Source organism: Leuciscus leuciscus, assembly GCF_965113295.1.
Source record: "Leuciscus leuciscus genome assembly, chromosome: 5".
NCBI classification, from domain to species: Eukaryota; Metazoa; Chordata; class Actinopteri; order Cypriniformes; family Leuciscidae; genus Leuciscus; species Leuciscus leuciscus.
Genome location: NC_138729.1, coordinates 42,777,122 through 42,796,206, shown reverse-complemented (window position 1 = coordinate 42,796,206; position 19,085 = coordinate 42,777,122). Strand labels below are relative to the sequence as shown.

At 38.4% G+C, this 19,085-nt stretch overlaps 1 protein-coding gene and 2 long non-coding RNA genes across 15 annotated transcripts in view; 2 read left to right on the top strand and 1 right to left on the bottom strand.

The window, feature by feature from the left end:
* Positions 1-19,085, top strand: part of fbrsl1 (fibrosin-like 1) — a 301,880-nt gene that overhangs the window by 237,047 nt on the left and 45,748 nt on the right. For 9 of the 13 annotated variants that reach the window (XM_082170185.1, XM_082170188.1, XM_082170187.1 and 6 more), the window contains one exon: positions 2,028-2,063. The exons of the other annotated variants lie outside the window; for them this stretch is intronic. In XM_082170185.1, coding sequence (XP_082026311.1) covers positions 2,028-2,063 — 36 coding nt within the window. The remainder of the gene's footprint in view (positions 1-2,027; positions 2,064-19,085) is intronic. 13 annotated transcript variants of the gene reach the window in all.
* On the bottom strand, positions 11,483-12,528 carry LOC309499248. Its single transcript, XR_014206169.1, has 2 exons — positions 12,389-12,528; positions 11,483-12,338 (listed from the first exon to the last, which is right to left on the bottom strand). It is a non-coding gene; the product is annotated as an uncharacterized lncRNA (long non-coding RNA).
* On the top strand, positions 15,483-16,507 carry LOC309499267. Its single transcript, XR_014206188.1, has 2 exons — positions 15,483-15,613; positions 15,682-16,507. It is a non-coding gene; the product is annotated as an uncharacterized lncRNA (long non-coding RNA).

Here is a 19,085-nt window from a genome sequence, read left to right as displayed (position 1 = left end):
TCCTCAGCCACAAGCGCAGCCAGACTCCTTTAACTGTTTCCGTTCCGTGAAGAACATTGTGATGCTTTTGTCTTTACGCGTGTCATAATGTATCCGCACCTGGAATGACGATGCTGGATCTATAGCGTTTTGTTCCACATTTGCATGCCACGCAAGTCCCATGAGCATTTTACCTGGGCATCTAATTTGGATGTTCTCCATATGGAATGATAGCATTCCAGCCTGCATGAATAATGTGAAGAATTTAGAACACATGTTGTTCAATTGAGTCCGCCTCGTCGCCTTGTTAGTGCGTTCAGTAGTAGGAAAATGAGAGCAAGTTATATTAAGTCTCTCTGAGGAGTTTTTTTTTTTTTTTTTTTTTATCCAATCATTGTGAACACCTTTTTTCTGTGACATTGTTCTGAAAGCTCTCGGAAAGCGAGATCATATCCTTGTTATTCTCCTCAGAAAAAAAAGAGCTGCAACGACACGGAAATCTGATAAATTGGCGCCACAACATATTAAATTATCAATGCACATGAAAAATTCATTCTAGAATGCCTTTCACACTTTCTGAGTCAGTGCGCAATTTACTTTTATCTTGTTAAGGCAGGGAAATTTTATTATGGAAAAATAATGCCACTGTTTTTTTTCTCTCCCCAGACTCTCTCTTTCGCTCCTAGTTTCTCTCTCTGATCCATTTTAAATGGTTGCAGTAATGGTGCAGAAAAATAGGATGAAAATGAGAAATCGCTCATGAGTAGTTATAAATATTCATGTGAACGATAACTATGTTAGGCTGCTTTTCTGAGTTCTTCTGTTGTGAAAGTCTCTCCCCACCACAGAAATGTCTAGTCTTGGTGGTTCTTGCTTAGTCTCAAAGTTCTTGCAAAGTTCTAAAAGACCGTGGTTCTGAAATGTTTACATTTCCAAACGCTGTACTTGTCGAGTGTGCATTCATTATGAAACAAGGTTCGTGGAACGTATGGTATAATCTCGCGCATTCTTTAGCCAACAGGCCGAGCGACTTCAAAAAGTATAATTTTGCAGGCATGTGGTCAAACACTAACCAATGATTAAAGAAAATTTGTGTAAGCGCTTTGATAAATCACTTCCTGTATTTGCAGAGCAGAGATCTGGAATGGCTTCTATCATGGAATTTCAGATGCTGATTTGAGTGATTTATAGCCACAATTTTAAATAACGCTCTGTGCCCCACACGTGTATTATATATTTATTTATTTGCACACAAGTTAAAGTGAACGTCCTTTCATAACGCATTTTCAATAGGCTAAGTCTTTCCAAACACACATATCCAAACAACTCATTTAACTCTTCTGAATGACACAAACAGAAGACATGTAAAGTAGATGCAAAGGTGTTTGGGAGAGTACAGAAGTGTTGACCTCATCTGTCAGCGTAGAATTGTTTTTTACCATTTACATTATTTAAAATGAGGGAAAGTGGTAGGAGGTTTAAAAAAGGACAGAGAATTGAGACATGCATGTGATTGTCATTATTTACATCATCATATCATATGCTGTTTTTTTTTTGTGGAACATAAAAGGAGAAATGTCTTGCTCTTCCTTTTTCTATACAATGACAGTCCATCTGTAAAGCTCCAAAAACGACAAACACCATAAAAGTGATTCATATGGCTACAGTATTTCCAAGTCTCCTGATGCCTAATTTGTGTATTCACTGATATTCTTGCCCTCTAGTGAGCTTTTAATGTGCAACTTGATTTGAACTTGTGATCCAAATAAGTCTGATTCATGAATAAATTGTTCTTTTGAGCTGGTTCTATCTAATGAGCCAGTTGATTCATTTCACAAGTCTGACTGATTCGAGTGCTAGTCACGTGCAGGCCAAGAATATCAATAAATAACGGCTTAAAAATTGGTCTGTTCTTCATACAAAGCTGTTGTATGTCTTTCAGAGACTTGGAATACATATTTGTGCTTATAAGCGTAACACATGTGGGAAACTATGAATTCATATATTGAAAAAAAAGCAATGACATTTCTCCTTTTCGCATTCCACAGACGAAGGAAAGTCATATGGTTTGGAATGGCATGAGGGTGAGTAATGACAGAATTTTAATTTCTTCAGTGAACTATCCCTTTAAACCTTCCTCCCTTTATGCTGATCTGCCATGTTTGGTGATGCAAATTGCTGTAACTTGCCCAAGGTGTTCCATCATCAGAGGGGCATAATTATCTTCGGCAACAACCAATATTGGATTGTTAAGCCTGAGGATGAGATGTCCAATGAGGCCTGCACTCTCTCTCTCACTCTCTGTCTCTCTCTTGGTTGAGCTCTGACAGATGAATCTACAGGGAAAGATAGCTGAAAGGCAACCTGAGGCAACTGGAGCGTCTTTCCCTCACTCTGCCTTTTTTCTCTCTTTCTTTCTCCATCTCTTTCCCTAGCTTGGTCTCGCCGCTTTCTTTCAGATTTTGTCTTCATAGCACTCAGAACGTATGTGCGTTTGATGGTGCTTTTTGTTGCAAACCAGCTTACACTGTCGAATCATTCTTTCAAGCTTTACATGACTGAATTTCCAGTTGTGTCCTTCATTCCGTAGATCATGCCTAAAGTTAAAATGCCTACGGATCTATAGACATATTTTCCAAGAGTTCCCTAGGCAAAGTGAAAACCTATTATTGTCGTCACTGTTTGTCTCGGTGTTTAGTGCCATAACATAATTTTGCATCTTCACGAACATATTCTAATGCTGAGTCTTTCAAAATGACATTTCAGAGTTTAGAACAGTGACTACGTTTACATGCTGTCAAATATCGGGTTATGGTCGGGTTAAGGTCACTATTTGGGTTTCTGAAACATTCGGAATAACCCGTTTACATGCGTGAGTAGAGAGAGTTACTCCTGTATACATGGAATTTGTAATCAATTGGCAATATCCCGATGTAAACGGCGACGCACGGTTAGCGTCTGGACGTACGGACAACGTTAAGACGCAATGTGCGTCATTTCCGATTCTTCTTCCTGTATCCAAAGGCAACAACAACAGCAGCAGCACGCGGATAATGAATAGTTCGCGGCAGATAGCGATCGCCTTTGTTTGCGATTTCCTCCTCGCTCCAAAAGTGTGGTGCTGTGCTGCGTCTCGCCATGTTTACCTCTACTTCTTGTTTACTTCCGGTATACTGCACGCGGGTTTTTGTATGCGCCGTCTATACTCAAAATACCAAGATTCCTTGCGAATAGAACATGCGCAGAACACAAATCAATGTTCCTTTTAATGGGGATATGCCGATACGCGTTTACATGACCAAATATTCGGGTTAGAAAAGGGGTACCCCAGGGATAATATCTGGGTTTTTAAAAACCGGGATATGAGCATATCCGGGTTTTTGCCGGTGTTTACATGGCCGTGCGCGACCGGGTTATTGCTAATATCCCGGTTTTGAACGGGTTATTGGCTGCATGTAAACGTAGTCAATGATTCACAAAGATACAGTACACATTTGTAAATAGTGTGTTTATTAGTGCATTATCACCCTTGCTTAACTCAAAGGCCTCAAGTCGTTGGCACCGAGATTGAACTTTTTTTATGAATTATATTTGTATGATGCTGTAGTCATTTACAAGATTTAATTGATATTCTTCAGTGCAATAAACTAATCAGGATAAAAGATAGCATGACATTTGTTACATTGCCTGATTCATGATCTCTCCATTCCATGTATTGTTTTTCTCTGAATGCCTGATGGTTTTAATAGGAAGTGTGTAGGAAAGGGGATGACCTATAATCACAATCAGCTGCAAATAATTACAAGCTTTGCATTCCATGCAAAAACTTCCTAGAAGTACCGCAGACATTGCATGCTTTATGGAGCAGTCTACACTATTTGTCCACTGGTCAAATCAAAACAAGAACATTGTTTGGTTAGTTTGCAACACTGTTTTAGTGTTTAAAATATGCCATTCATTTGGTTCTTATTAAGGCCAGCCGCAGCTTGAATAACTTGGTGAGAAAATGGCTTTGATTCAGTCAAGCTGTATTACATTGTCTGCACAGTTTATAGGTCAAGCCCTCAATAAAACACAAGATGTGCAATTCTTCTTTCTGAAAACATTTAGGAAATTATTCTCTTTTTTGTGCCCTTTACTCTTGGTCTTTACACTTTTGCCCATTAATTTGATTTGACTGCTGAGCAAATTTGATCGCACTGAATTTGACACACTTGCAGAATAGATTCAGACGTATCATTCTTTTTGAACACACATTCAGAAACTGTCGGATCCCATCTCATCTAGTTGTGCAAGGATGAAATTGTCACAAGGGCGACACCTCAATAACTGTGCTTTTGTGTGAATATTTCAATTGCACAAATTAAATTCAAATTTATTTGAATAGCGCTTTTCACGATATATATTGTTTCAAAGCAGCTTTACAGAAAATGCTAATTCTTGTTTTCTCTAACAGTGTATTAGCTATATATATATTTTTATTATTATTGTTTTTTTTGTTTTTTTAAACCACACTGTGATATTCTAAAGCAAGGATCAAGAAGGCTATATAATGAAAGCATTTTTTTAAAGTCAAGGGCAAGTTGTCAAGTCTGTTTTATATTGGTGGTCTTTGGGTCTGTAAAGGTTGAATATCCCTGTGTTTGTGAACAGCTCATTGTACAATATGCCTAATACTTTGGCATCTATGAAAAGGTTTAGGAGAAAAGGTAGTATTTCTTTGCATTGAAAGTCTTTCTGACATTTATAAATGTCTGCTAGAACGAGTTATTTTTTTCTTCTTCTTAAAAAAAAGGCTGGTATAAACTCCGCCTCTCATACATCGATTGCTTTGGTCTTGTCCTGTGCATGTTTTTTTCAGCACACCCAGCGGAGTGGCCGCTTGAAGCGCACTTCAGCGCGCGCTCACGGAACACTCGCTCCCGTATGTGCCTGGAGAGCCTCGCGCAGCGGAGGCGCTGGACGCGCTCAATTCGTGTGGGGACTTTTAAAACCTTCCAGATACGTCGAAAACCAAAGGATTCGCTCAATTATTCGAGCTAAACGAGATTACCAAGAGCTCCAATCCAAGGAATGTTGTTCTGCGCTGTTTTTGGCTGTGAAAGCGAGCGGTACTTCTGCTGGGAATCTATTGTTAATGATCTGTCATAGGAGCTTCCACGACTTGGGATTCATATCTATCGCCTTCACCTTACCTTGACTAAAAACCCGATTCTGTTCACCTGAGCGAGGAATGTATGACTCATTGCTGAACAGATATCAATCTGTCTGATCTGTCGTTAAAAATATCCCCCGCTTCTGACAGCTTTCGCCACCGCAGTCGTTAAAAACGTTCCTCTGAAGATTTATTGTTGGGACAGGTTCGTATTTCTTGTCCGCCTTCAGTCGGTAAGAGAGCTCGGCGGAAAAAAGAAAAAATCTGCCGTAGCTTTCATACGGCATATACTGGATGTAACGGAATTGCATTATATTTGTCATCTTTGCCAAGTATTTTTCTCCGATGGAAGCGAATCTAATATAGAATTCGGTAAGGATATGTTTTCAATAAAGAATGAGCCCACGATAATGAATGTCTTCTATGCTTCTGAAACCTAGTTATATTTTGCCGAAAATAATTTGATCACAATGTTTTTTTTAAATGCTTTTAAGAAAAGAAAAAGAGGGGGGAAAGGCAAATGAAAACCACACCGCATTTGTCTGAAGACTTATGAATAAGGCTTTGCTTGAACCAAATAGCGGTTCAGGTTTTGTTCTAGAGACTGAATGTGTTATTTCCCTCACGCGCTGATATCACAAGCAATTTACTACGTGAAGTCATTGAGTTTCATTCGGTTTAATGCCATAGTATTGTATATATGCGCTTTGTGTTTTGCAGCTTTGTTGTGCTTTTATTCCGAATCCCAAATGATAAATAAGCGTCTGAAATCTTTCTTTCTATACATATAGAATTTACATCTGTCAAGGTCTGGCTTTTTGTATTGAGATTCTTTTTTCTTTACTTAATTTGTTGCTCAGGCTTTGCATATGGGTCACTGACATTCTTATTTATTTTGTCTATATCTATTAAATTATTCAGTAATAAATTAAAATTTCATTACACCTTTTCTTTGAATAAGAATTAAATTTCATTTTGGCGTTTTTGTAGAGGTTTAAGTAAAGGTGTCTAGATAGTGTAACCGTCAGGGGATTATTTTATTCATTTATTTACTTTTAAATGTAAAAAAGCTTTGTTTACCATTTATCTTTTATTGCTATTTCTTAAAAAATTACAGAATAGGAATAAGCAATTATGCAGTTTTAAAGTACTAATATTTGAAAAATGTTTGGTGCACAAAATACAAGTCAGTGTGGTATTACCAACCTGCAGGAAGCCATTTTGTTGTCATGTGATATAAAATAAAAATACTAATAATAAAAATATTAAAATATGATCAACCCCTTTAGACCCTGATGATTGTTTCATGGTCATTTAGTTTCATAATCTTAAATATTTGACCTTTTTATGAAGAAGTGCTTTTTGTTCAGGTCAAATAGAGTAACTCAGTTTTTTTTTATTACTTTTATTTTATACAACTAATGAAATCAATTATTTCTAAAAATATATATATATATTTTTAATTAATGAAGTTAGTACACTCATGTGTCTTCAAGGTGTGAAATATTAGTATAAAATATGTTAGTTGTTTGTACTTGGTTACACCTCTTGATTTGTATAGGCATTGAGTCATTCTTGTTGAATATGCTGTAAACATTTGTTTAATGTACACAAAATGTAGAGATGACTTTTCATCTCCTCTTTTTTTTATCCCCTTTTTTGTCATTGACCCATTGTCTTTCTTTCTTTCTGTCTTTACACATACGATTTACATTTGTCAAGCTCTGGCATTGTATATCGAGTTGCATTCATTTCATATTGCATTGGATATCTAGACTCTGGACCTAATCAACCGTTCACAAGGTTACCCAAAAGCCCTTTGCATATAAGCTGTGCCTTGGTTGTTTGAGGTTCCTGAGCAAATCTATCAAATCTACCTTTAACAATTGTTATAGTTGGCTCCATGTCTGGATAGGAAATTTATACATGGAAACAAATGAGTTTTAGCTTATTTTGAGTTAAGAGAATGCCTAAAACGTCTCAGACTTCCATATGGTGATGTAAACAGCTTGCCTCAGGCTGGGCAGTGCATAGATCAGGGATTGTGGTGGTTTGTTGTCTGTCAGCATTAGCACTTTGAATGAGATTTGCATAGAGGATTTGCATCAAGGCCATTTAAGATACTCGTCGCCACCTTCACAAATCATGTTTATGGCTTGCACTGCATCATTTTACATTGCGGGTGTCTAATGTGTTGATATATGATAATTATATGTTACTCACATTGCATAATGTTTTATGAACGCACAGTTAAAGCAAATTGATTGCTGCATTGCTCAGCTGTATGCATTCAGATTTAAAGCTTTTACACCCAGAAGTTATAAGAAGATATACCTAGACCTAAGAGTTTCTCCTCTCTGAACTGTCAGGGACTTTTGAGACTGGGTCAGGTGGCTGTGAGGTCACAGTATTAACTTGGGGAAGAGTACATACTGTATACTTTGCTGGTTTAAATTTCACAAGATTTGTGGGTAAATATGTGGATTTTTGTCAAGAAAGATGTTTACTCTGATTTCTACTTTCATTACACCAAGTAGCAAGGCTTTCATAGACTATATGCGATATGAAATAGCAGTAAGTGAAGCAGAATTGCAGTGACTGTTAAAACGATGCCCGTTCACCTTCACCTTCCTCTCCGACAAATCAAATGTGTATTTCTTCTTTTTTTTCTCTTTTTTTCGTGGCCAGAAGCTAATCTTTAATCTTGTGCAGATGCAGCTCTGGAATTAGCTTGCAAACGCTCCCTCGTTCGTATCTTCAAACCCTCCACTTATCAGGCGCGGAGAGCAGATATGGCAGGGTTCTGGCTCGCAGTCCTGATAAGAGGGTGAGGAAAAATCTGCCAGCTATTTGTAATATAAGAGTCGAGGCGGATCACAGCCTAGCCTGATATGACAGACCTTCCGGCACGAAGCTAACATCTTGAGTCCTCTTAGTCCGAAGAGAAATAAATGGAGTTTTGTAAAAGTAGACGAGCACAGAGCAGGAAGGGAAATGTATGTTTTCGCCTAATCTCCATAATGACTTGATTTATTCGGTTGTAAAATGGGTTCATTAATGTTAGTGATTAGAGAGATTTTTTTATTTATTATTATTGTTAAATGTTAATGTTATCAAGGGTGTTACCATGTACATTAGCTATCATGTAAGATAAACTACCCTGAATTTTGATACGAGTTTTTCCTGTAAAGATATGAAATTTTACTTAACCTTTAACATTCATGGACCCTTTCCATTCCCCAAATCCTTCTTTATAGTGGAAAAAAGGTTCTTTAGATTTTTTAAATGGTTCTTTTAAGACCTGTTCATTAAAATGTTCTTAGGGGAACTGAAAATGTAGTTATTCTATGGCATTACTGTGAAACCCCCTTTTTGGGACCTTTGTTTTTGAGAGTGTTCTTAGAGTTAATAGTATTTTACCATTGTCAATGAAGAAGATTTTGGTGTTTGTTGTGACTTTTAGATGAACCTAAACTGTTGCAATATTTTTATATCTAAGCTTGTTTAAACTGGAGAAATAATTGCATATAAAGCTTTTTTATATTTTACCATATGGTTATTTTAAGGTGACGTAGTTACATTGTGCTTACTTAAATAAGTACTGACTAAAGTTAATGAACTACATGTACTTACTTTAGAGTTACGGTTAGGGTTTGGTTTAGGGTTACTATATTTACTATAGTAAGTGCGTGTAGTAACATGTAACTACGTCACCTTAAAATAAAGTGTTCCCCATTATATTATATTATATTATTCTAGTAAAAGGCAATATATATGTGAGGCTATACTCTATTTTTTATAGAAAGTGACCTTTCCTATTAGTAAAATGCCTTGAGTTTTGAAATGGCCAGACAATGGACTGCCATAACAATATAGGCCATTTTTCCCATTCTTGTTTCTCTTTTCCCCCCATCTCACTCTTGGTAAAGCCCTCTAAGCTTTGAGATGTCCCATCGTCCTTTTTTTTTTTTCTTCTTATCCTGTCATTTTTTTCTTCTAAATGTCAAACGCTCACACACGCTTTCACACGAGAACACAACAGCAACGTGCCGAGGCCTTTTGAATACCTCCAGGTATTGCTGAAGTCATAGGTCAGTGACTCACTGGATTTCAAGCTGGCTGCACACAGCGGATACAGCTGAACGGGGTCCGGTGCGCACGGCACACTGTGCTTGTCTGCCACGGAAACGCTAAAGCTGGATGTCAGGGAGTTATTCCTCTCTGCTTGGGTCACGCTGGCCGGCTGTGCTGCTGCTGTTGTTTTGTCAAAGCCTTGCAGATTAACCACAGCCACTACACTTCAAACACAGAGGCAGGCGGATGAATAATTCCAAGACCTCGCTCTTTAATCTTGTGTGATCCCGTTCCAATTAGCCATTGTGTACGGGAGCATAGTGCCCTGCTTTTTTGTGCAATGAAAGAATGGCGCACCAAAGGCGTCCTGTCTCTTTTGTGCATGGTGTCTCTTTCTCTACCTTGAATGTGTTTTATCTGGAGTATATTTTGAGTGTGTGAAGGTGGGCCTATTTGCAGGCCTCACAGAGTGTCTAGATTCTTGAGTATCAAGATTTAGGCTACGTCCATACCCGGATACATTTAAAAACAGCAAAAACTGAGCTTCTTGAAGACCTAGTCTCCCAAATGGATACAAGGTTGGGCTGTGAAAACTGACACTTTTAGTCACTCATATTGTACCCATGTGGTTGTACGGCATTGTTGTGCCTGCAAAGAGGACAGTTTTCAAATATATCCAGATTATTGTGGGAATCTACTGATTCTAGAACAAATGAAGATTTTATTTGTCCCAAATGTGGCTTTTTCCTGCATTCCTCAGCGATGTGATTTCCGGTCAGGCACTTGCGTGTCTTTTGTCACCTTTATAGCTCATAATTAAATGTACTTTGTGTGATGTGGACAATTCTGAAAGCCCACAGCCCAGACATGCTATTTACCAGCTGTTTTTCCTCTAATAATAGAGGAAAGCGACTGAAGAGGAGAGGAAGGAAGAGTAAAAGTGCACGCCACCTGAGAGAAGTGCCACATTGGTATAATTCACGGTTATACTGTTTGAGAAATTAATTGCCGAAGCTATTTGCTCTTGTACTTATCTCAGACCTCCTTTAGGATGTTAAGAGTTTAGATAAGTACATCTAGCAATGATGTACAGTACATCCCCTCGGAAGTGCTTACTAACAAAAGCCATTTTAAGCATTTGTGCCACTGTGGAGTTTGTTGTGACTTTTAGATTCCCACCAATCAGAAAAATAACTGTAACTGCATTTTGCAATATTTGTATATCTTAAGCATGTTTAAACTAAAGAAATTGTTGTGTATGAAGCCTTGTCTGATTTTAATCTGGCTGATAAAGTGGACTGAAACAAAGTCTTTCATATGAAAGTGTTCCAGGAAGTTTTGTGAAAAATGTCTCTCTCTCTTAGCTGGAGGTCTCTGTCGCTTATACAGATGCTAAGTCAGATGTGCAGTGATTGTTTCAGATTTACTGCCTTCCCTTCCTTTCAGGGCATCTGCATTCTACCATTCACTGCTCTCATATTTCCTTTTATGACCTTTCACTGGCACTGGATTAAATCCTTGTTTAATCTGGTCCCTTAGCCGCTTTCTCTCCTTACTAAGCAGATTTGCGAAGGGAGGTTTCATTAGATGTGTTTTTTCTTCTTCCAGGGATGTGTAGAATATACGACGGGTGGTCCGCCAGGGTAAGGAGAGTAAGAAATGGGAGATGAATGAAGACTGAGACAGAAGACGCAAAAGAGAGGGAAAGAAGAGAAGGTTAAAGATGGCAAAAGGGCAAATAGAAAGCGAAAAGCAGAAGGGGAGGGTGAACGAAAGATGGCCAACATTAAAACCATAAGGCCTCTTTGTTAGTGTGGGGCTGACAAGCTGCCGTTCACATTAGGGTAATTAACACCGCCACAGATTGCACAACAGCTGTGCAGTTTAGCACTGTGGCAACATCAGAGATCTGAGAGAGAGCCTGTACAAACAGTGGCCTGTGCTGGGCTAGTTAGACTACCACTATTTAGATAGGTGCTTAAACCGCACTCGGTAGTACGTGACGTCCGCCAAGCACCGTGTGCGGTAAAGCTTGGCTCGAAAAAGCCACTAGCTGTTTGTGTAGGAGGTGTTTCTGGCTATAAATTTTACTTTATGCAGTTTGGTAGCCAGCTAGTCTACATTGTAGATAATTGTCTGAGCTACACTCTTAAAGATAAAGGTTATTTAATGCATCCCACAGTAAAACCAGGAAATATCAGTGAATTTAGGCCTAAGTCATTGAAATGAGTACAATTGTTGAAAGGATACTAGTCAGACAGTGGACAGATGTAAAAAAAAAAAAAAAATTTCATCCTTTTCTACTTGAGCTGTTCTTAAATATTGAATTTACAGATAAATGGCGCCATCTGGTAAGTCTTTAAAAATAGCACCCAACAATGCCATTGTTTACAGGTCAAGTTATGTAATATTTTAATGTTACTTGCATACATTTCTTGACTTTTTGTTATTATTATTTAATGGAATATCAAAGCAAATTCATCACATTCAGAGGTTAGTGATGAAGATATTATTGCACTGTATTGAATTTAGGTAATATTGTAACAAAAACAAAACGATTATAAACTGGTTTTGCATAGCGGTTTTCCAGTCCTTAAACAAATATCACTATTGATACTCATAAGATCCGTATTAATTGTGCAATAAGGGATTTCTGAGAAATACTGTTGATATTTGAAATACACCCAAACAAACACACTCCCCCATTCATTGCTCCGCCCACAAAATGCACGAACATGCAATGCATGTGGTGCTCGGTCCGATCCACTTTCAACAGCGTTTCTCAGAAATCGATTCCTAGCTATCAAGATTTCCTGCTAATTCTATTTTCTACCATTTTCTCTTATCTATTGTGTTTTGCCCATATGAATATTTCGAATTTTTGATGTTACATTAGATTGTTCACTGTTCAGATAAGCCTATTGGTTTCCTGGTTCCTGAAAGCACCAGTATTTAGATGATTTTTGAGAGCACTAGATAAGAGTGTACAGTGTAGAACTACATTAAGAAGTTGAAACCTTGTGCTGTTTATAGAAAGTTTGCCCTTGAAGAACATATGTATTTTGTTAGCTATATATAGCATTTCATTTTATTGTGCCTTAAGGGGTTGAGAAGGTAGATTCTGGAAATCCTCAGCTCCCAGCCTCATGCGATCTGAAGAGTTTAGCAGCGCCTCTGAACTGCGTTTGCCAAAAAGTGGACTGTCAGCAAGGCTTTGGACTTGCTTCATATAATTTCAGTGCCCTCTTCTTGATCATCTTGGCAAAGCTTTGTCTCGCTCCCGCAAAACCAAATTATATGTGAGAACACAAGTGGCCTGTTTCTTCTTGATTATACTTCATGTGTACTGTTTTCATTTTCTGGCTCCCTGTGTTTATCCATCATGTTTTTCCTGGGCACAGATGCCCAACATCTGGATTTGGTTTGTGCACGTCAGGAAAAATTTCCTACACACATATGCAACCATTATTAGTATATTAAATTGTGCTGCAAGTATTGCACGAGGGCTTGTTATGCTGTTTTCAGTGTCTGAGGTGTGGAACATTGTCAAAACTGTCAGGGTTTGGTTCACGCTTCCACGCGTGTTCGTTCAACGTGACATCCGGAACGCTGTGCAGAATTCCAAAGCCACGTGTAAGAAGTTTTCCGTTTCATATCTGAGCAGAAACAAAAGCTTTATTGAATTAAAAGACCTGTACTAGAGAGCTTTTTGATTGTTACATTAGATAAGCCAAACATTAAGAAGATAGATTGTTAGATTACTAATGAAAAACTGAACTTTCAGGTGCGCACACACACATGCATGTTTGTCATTCTGCTTTGTCTCATACTTCCTGTACTGCTCTCCGCAGGGTTATCTTGTTCAATTTCAGCGAGGTAGTGCTGACTTTAAGAGAGGAGGCAGACATTTCTGTCCACCCCCTCTCCATACTCCGGGTGCAGAGTGCAGCGGTAATAATCCAACAAGTGACAGCCAGCTATAATGGGAAGGGAAGGCAGAGGAAGACGGAGAGGTGTCAGGAGCAGAAGGAGCCCGGTGGGCTTATCATTGATTTGTCTGCTGCGTCATACTGAGGGTTTGAAGGGCACTGGCAGGTGTCGCACACCCACGTACACTGAATATAATTGGGCCGCGTTCAGTCCAACTTCTGTAATGCTCTGATTACCCGCAGGGAGCTTTCGGTCTTAACTCACAAAGTGCCTGTTCATCAGTTGAGGGATAGTAAAAAGTGAGAGAGAGAGAGAAGAGAGGTGATTCCTGGGGTATTTCTGTCAGTTGCCCTCTTCCTGGTATTTGTTTGATCTAGTGAGATTTCCTCAGCACAGCTCTGGCTGTGTGATATACAGCCTCCAGGTGGGTGGGTTCAAGGCCTGGGTCTGGGTGGGTTTTGATGTGGCTGGCTGGCGTTCAAGTTGCATGTGTCTGCTATGAGGAGCACTGTAAATAGAGCAAGACCGAGGGAAAGGGCCAGGGCTGAGGTGATGATATATTGCCATCGGTCACAGATTCAAAGATTATGCATATTTTTTTCTAGTTTTTGGATCTGTTTCACATTTAAGTGACTGCATTGTTTTTAGGTACTGTATTTAACAGAGAAAATGTGTGCAAAACCAGGATGCTGTAAAGCTTACTTCTCAACAAGTCATGATTTTAGTTGTAATTAATGCCCCGTAGAGAAATACAGAGGTCCAGTAATTGGACAGTACATGGAAAAGCCACATGAAAACACAGAGTGATTGGTCTCTTTTACAGATATATTTTAAACATGTCACAAAAATCACAAGACCTCTCTTTCCGCCTTTCATTTATTGGAGTTTCAAACGATCCAGGTCTTTGTATGAGGTGAGGTTTGCACGTTAGGGGGCTTTATCATTGTAAAGCCATTTTTATTGCTCAGTAGGGAAACCTACAGTACATGCCCCCCATCCCGGCCCGCTCCCTCCCCGCCTTTCCCCGCATTTACCACTTAGTTAAATCCCCTTCTTTCTCGCTGTAAAGCTTTTAAGCAGTGTGAGGATAGAGTGGGGACTCTGGAGTCGGGGGAGCCGATCTTGGCCACTGAATCTCTGCTCGCAGAAGGGTTTTTCTCTCAGTGATGCCTCGCGGTTGGATCCGGGATGATGGGTTAAGGGATTCTGGCATTCCAGGATTATCCGCCTTTTATCTCCTTGCTATTTGCCACAAATCCCGGAAGGATGTTGAGTGGAATTCCTCTATGTCCGCAGACATGATATGCAAACAGGACTATGTCTAAACGACTCACCAATCCGATTTCTTGTAGATCCACAGGGAAAGTGTGTGTCGATTGAGTCTTAGAGTATAATCCCAGTGACAAATGAAAGAAAAGGGTTTTTCCCTGTCAGGAATGTTAGCATCACCAACACTAATCTTACATTAGAGCTCAGGTGGTTTTTCTCATGAGCTTTTCTGCTTTTAAAATGCTATTCCAGTACTGGTATGATGCAAGGTGGTTTGCTTTATTGAACGGACATGGTTTGTGCTTATTCGATCAAAGGTTTCTTTAATTAGCTGCTTAACCTTGCTTTTTATCTGATACGAAACAAATCAATTGACGGCATGATGCTCTTGTGCCAGGATCGAAAAGAAGAGATGCAGAAAAATGACCAGTTTGGCATTATGGTGTTAATTGTTGTAGTTGTTTGTAAGGGATGCACAATTTTTTCATATTTTTAATAAATGTAGACACATACTGTTCAAAAGTGCATGCATGTAAGATAGATTGAATTTTAATACTGGCCATTTATCAGCCATTTCAGGAAATGAATCATCTTATTGGTATCAGCCAGTAAATGCATCGCTACTAGAAAGAGCTGGTGCTGTGAGCCTCGCAAGGACTATTAAAGCTTTTAACAGGCAGAGAGACAGAAATTCACCCTTGCCATCATGTGCCTCCTAGTAGATGGGCTGAACACCCTGGGGAATCTGTTTGCCAGTTGTTGTTTTCCTCTCTCTCTCCCTTTCCGCATGAATAATTGAAAGTGTAGCATGTCAGACAAAGATGCATTTACTTGCTTCATTATATTTTAATCCAAAGTGAACAACTTTATGCATTGCTTTCTTGGCATCCAGAGCAACTTTCAATTTTCTTCCACAGGGGTCTTTTTGTAATTCAACCGCGCCCACACACACCCTCGTCAGCCCGCTCTTTCCGAAGCCTTTATTGCATTTTTCCAGAAATTCGTACAGCATACAGGTGCTAATTGGCAGTGTTCGTTCCAACTGATATCAATATTTTTTCAGTGAAGTCCTCACAAAATGTCTCAAAGCTAATAAGGGTGTTTGTTGAAATAAGATAGTTTTTCCTTTTTGCGGTTGGAGGCCCTGGTGTGTTGTTCAGCTGGTTTACACAGTGTGTGTGTGTGTGTGTGTGTGTGTGTGTGTGTGTGTGTGTGTGTGTGTGTGTGTGTGTGTGTGTGTGTGTGTGTGTGTGTGTGTGTGTTAGCCTGTGTAGATTACACTTCATTGTACAGCCCTCTAATTACCAGGTATTTATTTAACACAAAAGGCTGTAACAACATGAACAAATATGTACACAGCGCTTTACAAAGTATGTAATTGTTATTCCCAATTCGCTGTCAGTTTACCTTAGCTGACTTTGGCGTAGTGAAGCCAACAACATTGACTACCTACAATTTTTATGTAGCATGTTGTAAACACAGTGCTATCTGATAAAACAATTCACTTTTACATATCTAGTGTGCTTAAACCCGCTCTTTGCTTCTAACATTGGCTCAAGTGACGCAAGTTCTGCGCAGAATAGAGTTTGAATGTAATTGAAAACCCCACTGGAGGCCATTTGTCACAAGGTTGACTCAGTCGCTGGTATGTGCATGGGTGAGGTTTAAACGGTAAGTGTGAAAGCCAGAGCCATAATCTCTCTCACAAGGTTAGCACAGTTGTCGGGTTGATGATAAACGGACAGGGATGTAGTGTTTTGTCACGACGAGTGTAACTCGCTGGGTTTGCATGGCTAGAGCTCGTCACAGGACATTTCTTAGGTGTTTATTTATACAACTTGTGCCGTCATAAGATGCACATCTGGGGCCGGGGTGATAGAAGAAGCTCTGCACAATGTGCCGGGGTTAGCGTTAGATAAATGTGACATGCCTGGGGCAGCTGCTGCGAGCCTTCCGAAACTTCCTTCCATAAACTGGCTATCCAGCGTGCTCGAACTGTGTCCTCTAGTCAAGTTTCCTAGCAGTGAATAAAGACATCAGTTAGGCCGTAAAGAAATCCTGTTGGTGGGCTAGAACGCTATAGGACCAAACATGGACGATTTGGACGATAAAATAGTCACCAGGTTCTTCACAAGACGTAGTTTTACAAGTACAGTTGCGGGTAGAAACAAAGGTACTTTGAATAATAAAAATAATAATATAATTGTAATTATTATTTGAATAACAATGATGATGATAAAAAAAAATAAAAAATAAAAAAATAATAATAAAGAATAAAAACAGTTTTACTTATTAATTTTAATAATGATGATGATAATTAAAAAAAAATGTGAATAGATATTAGGCTAGAATGCTAGAGGATTATACATGGCTGCTAAAAGGATCACCAGGTTCTTCGTAGATTTACATGTTAAGTTGTGGATGGAAACAAAGGTGCTTTGAATGGCTAAGTAATAATAATAATAGTAATAGTATTTTTTTTTATAATAATAATAATATTATAAAATTAAAATATTATGAAATATTGGTTGCAGTTATACTGTTGTGGGTATAAACATGTACTTTAGCCAATTAATAATAATAATATGTAAACACCATTTTAATTATTTTCATAATTATTATTTAAAAAATAATGATAATAATATTTTATATTTCTCAATAGGATTGTTTACATGTTAATCAAACTAATCAAATAATCAAATTGACCTAAGCACTTTGCACTTGCTAAGAAAAAACAAATATATTGATTTGCAAATATTTGATTGTCATGTTTTGACAGACAGATGAAGACTAGCTAAAAACACCCTAGTTCAATTATCACTGTGTATGTACGTTGACTTCTGTGAAACACAAAAGAAAATATTTTGAAAAGTTGTTTTCTTTTTTTTGTACATGCAATGAAAGTGAATGGGGCCCACGGTTGTTATAGTTGAAATATTTTTCAAAATATATTTATTTGTGTTCAACAGAAGAAAGAAACTCATGCAGATTTAGAACAACATGATGATAAGTAAATGATCAGAGAAGTTACATTTTTGGATGAACTATCCCTTAAACGAGAAGCAGGTGCCCGTGTCCTCATCCTTCTCTTCCCTCTATTTTAAGAACAGCGGAGCTTGCGAGGTGATTTTAAAGGCGTGAGCAGAGCTGGGTTGACCCGCGAGAGGCCGTGGCACAGGGATAGCGTTACAGCACTCGGTAACACGAGGAGGGGTGTCCGCTTTAAAAGTAAATTCCACTTAATGTGGCGCGTCCCTTCCCAACAGGAGCCCAGCTCAACTGTGAGCTTCCTTTATATAGGACATTCCGTGTCTGTTTGTGCAGCGAGGGGTTGGGGGGATTAGTCTTTGGCACACTGTCAGTTTCTACCTCCCCCTGCCTTTGCCTTTTCATTTCCTTCTCTTTCACCTACAACTTCCTGCAGTGTCTGCTTTGATGTACTTACAGTTAGGCTGCAAGATATAGGAAAAACTGACATGGCAATATTTCGATTTTCTGTGATGTATATTGCGATATGAAAAAAATACTAGATGTTTCACCGGATGTCTATTTGGAAGGAATTAATCATTCTAGTATGATTTGGGGTGTTTCGTTTGGGAGTGCCATCTGCATAAAAAAGTTTTGTTTTTAATCTGAAGACTTTTTTTAAAGTGCAAAATCATTTTAGGGCTGAACAAATTGAAAAAAAAAAAAAAAAAAATTGGGTGTTCATACTTAGGTTTACCATAAAGTGAACAGATTTAAAAAAAAAAACATCTCTTTACACTTGAGTTTTTGTTTTTGACATACAGTATGACTATAAAATAATTATTATAATTTTATTGTTTATTAATTAATATATTAAACAAAATAAGAAATAGGTTGTAATAATTCTGCTGTATTCTAAAATAAAAAATAAAAATAAAAAAAATTCTGTAAAATTACAATACTGATATTTACATATTAATTTCTTCATTTTCAAACGATATACCATATAGGTTTTTTTTATAATTTTTTTTACAGGTTGCTGTTTTCTAAGTGAAGTGCGGTTTCACTCACAGCGGCTTCGCCATTCTGAGAACACTAGCTACATTTACATGGACTCCTTTTCTTTCAATCAATCAATTGATGAATCCGAACGCAGTTTACATGAACGTCAAATAAAGTGATCGAGTTGATTTGCGCGTTTATAAGTCACAAGCTTCAAATTGGAATTGATTTTTCTTTCTTTCTTTTGGAGTTTCCTGTTGATTGCGCATACTATTCTCCGAAATTGCTTCTTTTCTTTGATTTCGGGTCAGGTTGACATGGTGACGTGACTTTTAGTGCTAGTAGTCCAATTACAATCAGATTATTAGGGTCTATCTCAATGCAGCTACTGTATCACAAACTACACTTGTGTAAATTACACGCTTCATTCTTAAACCGGTAGCACAGATATCTACCTAAATTGCAGCTTGTGCAATTTGACAATCGCACTAAACCATGTCGCAATAACGGTTTTATTTCTATATATCGTGCAGCCCTAATTTACAAGATTCTGCAACCATTTTATTTCATGCAGTTCCAGTTCAGGCGGTGTGAGTGAGGGCAGCACGAAAGGTCAGAGGTCAAATGGATCTGGGGTGCGAAGGCCACTGTGTGCCCTACTCAGCACTTACAAGAGTGCAATGTGCTGCTCTGGGAGTGTTTTGGTTCT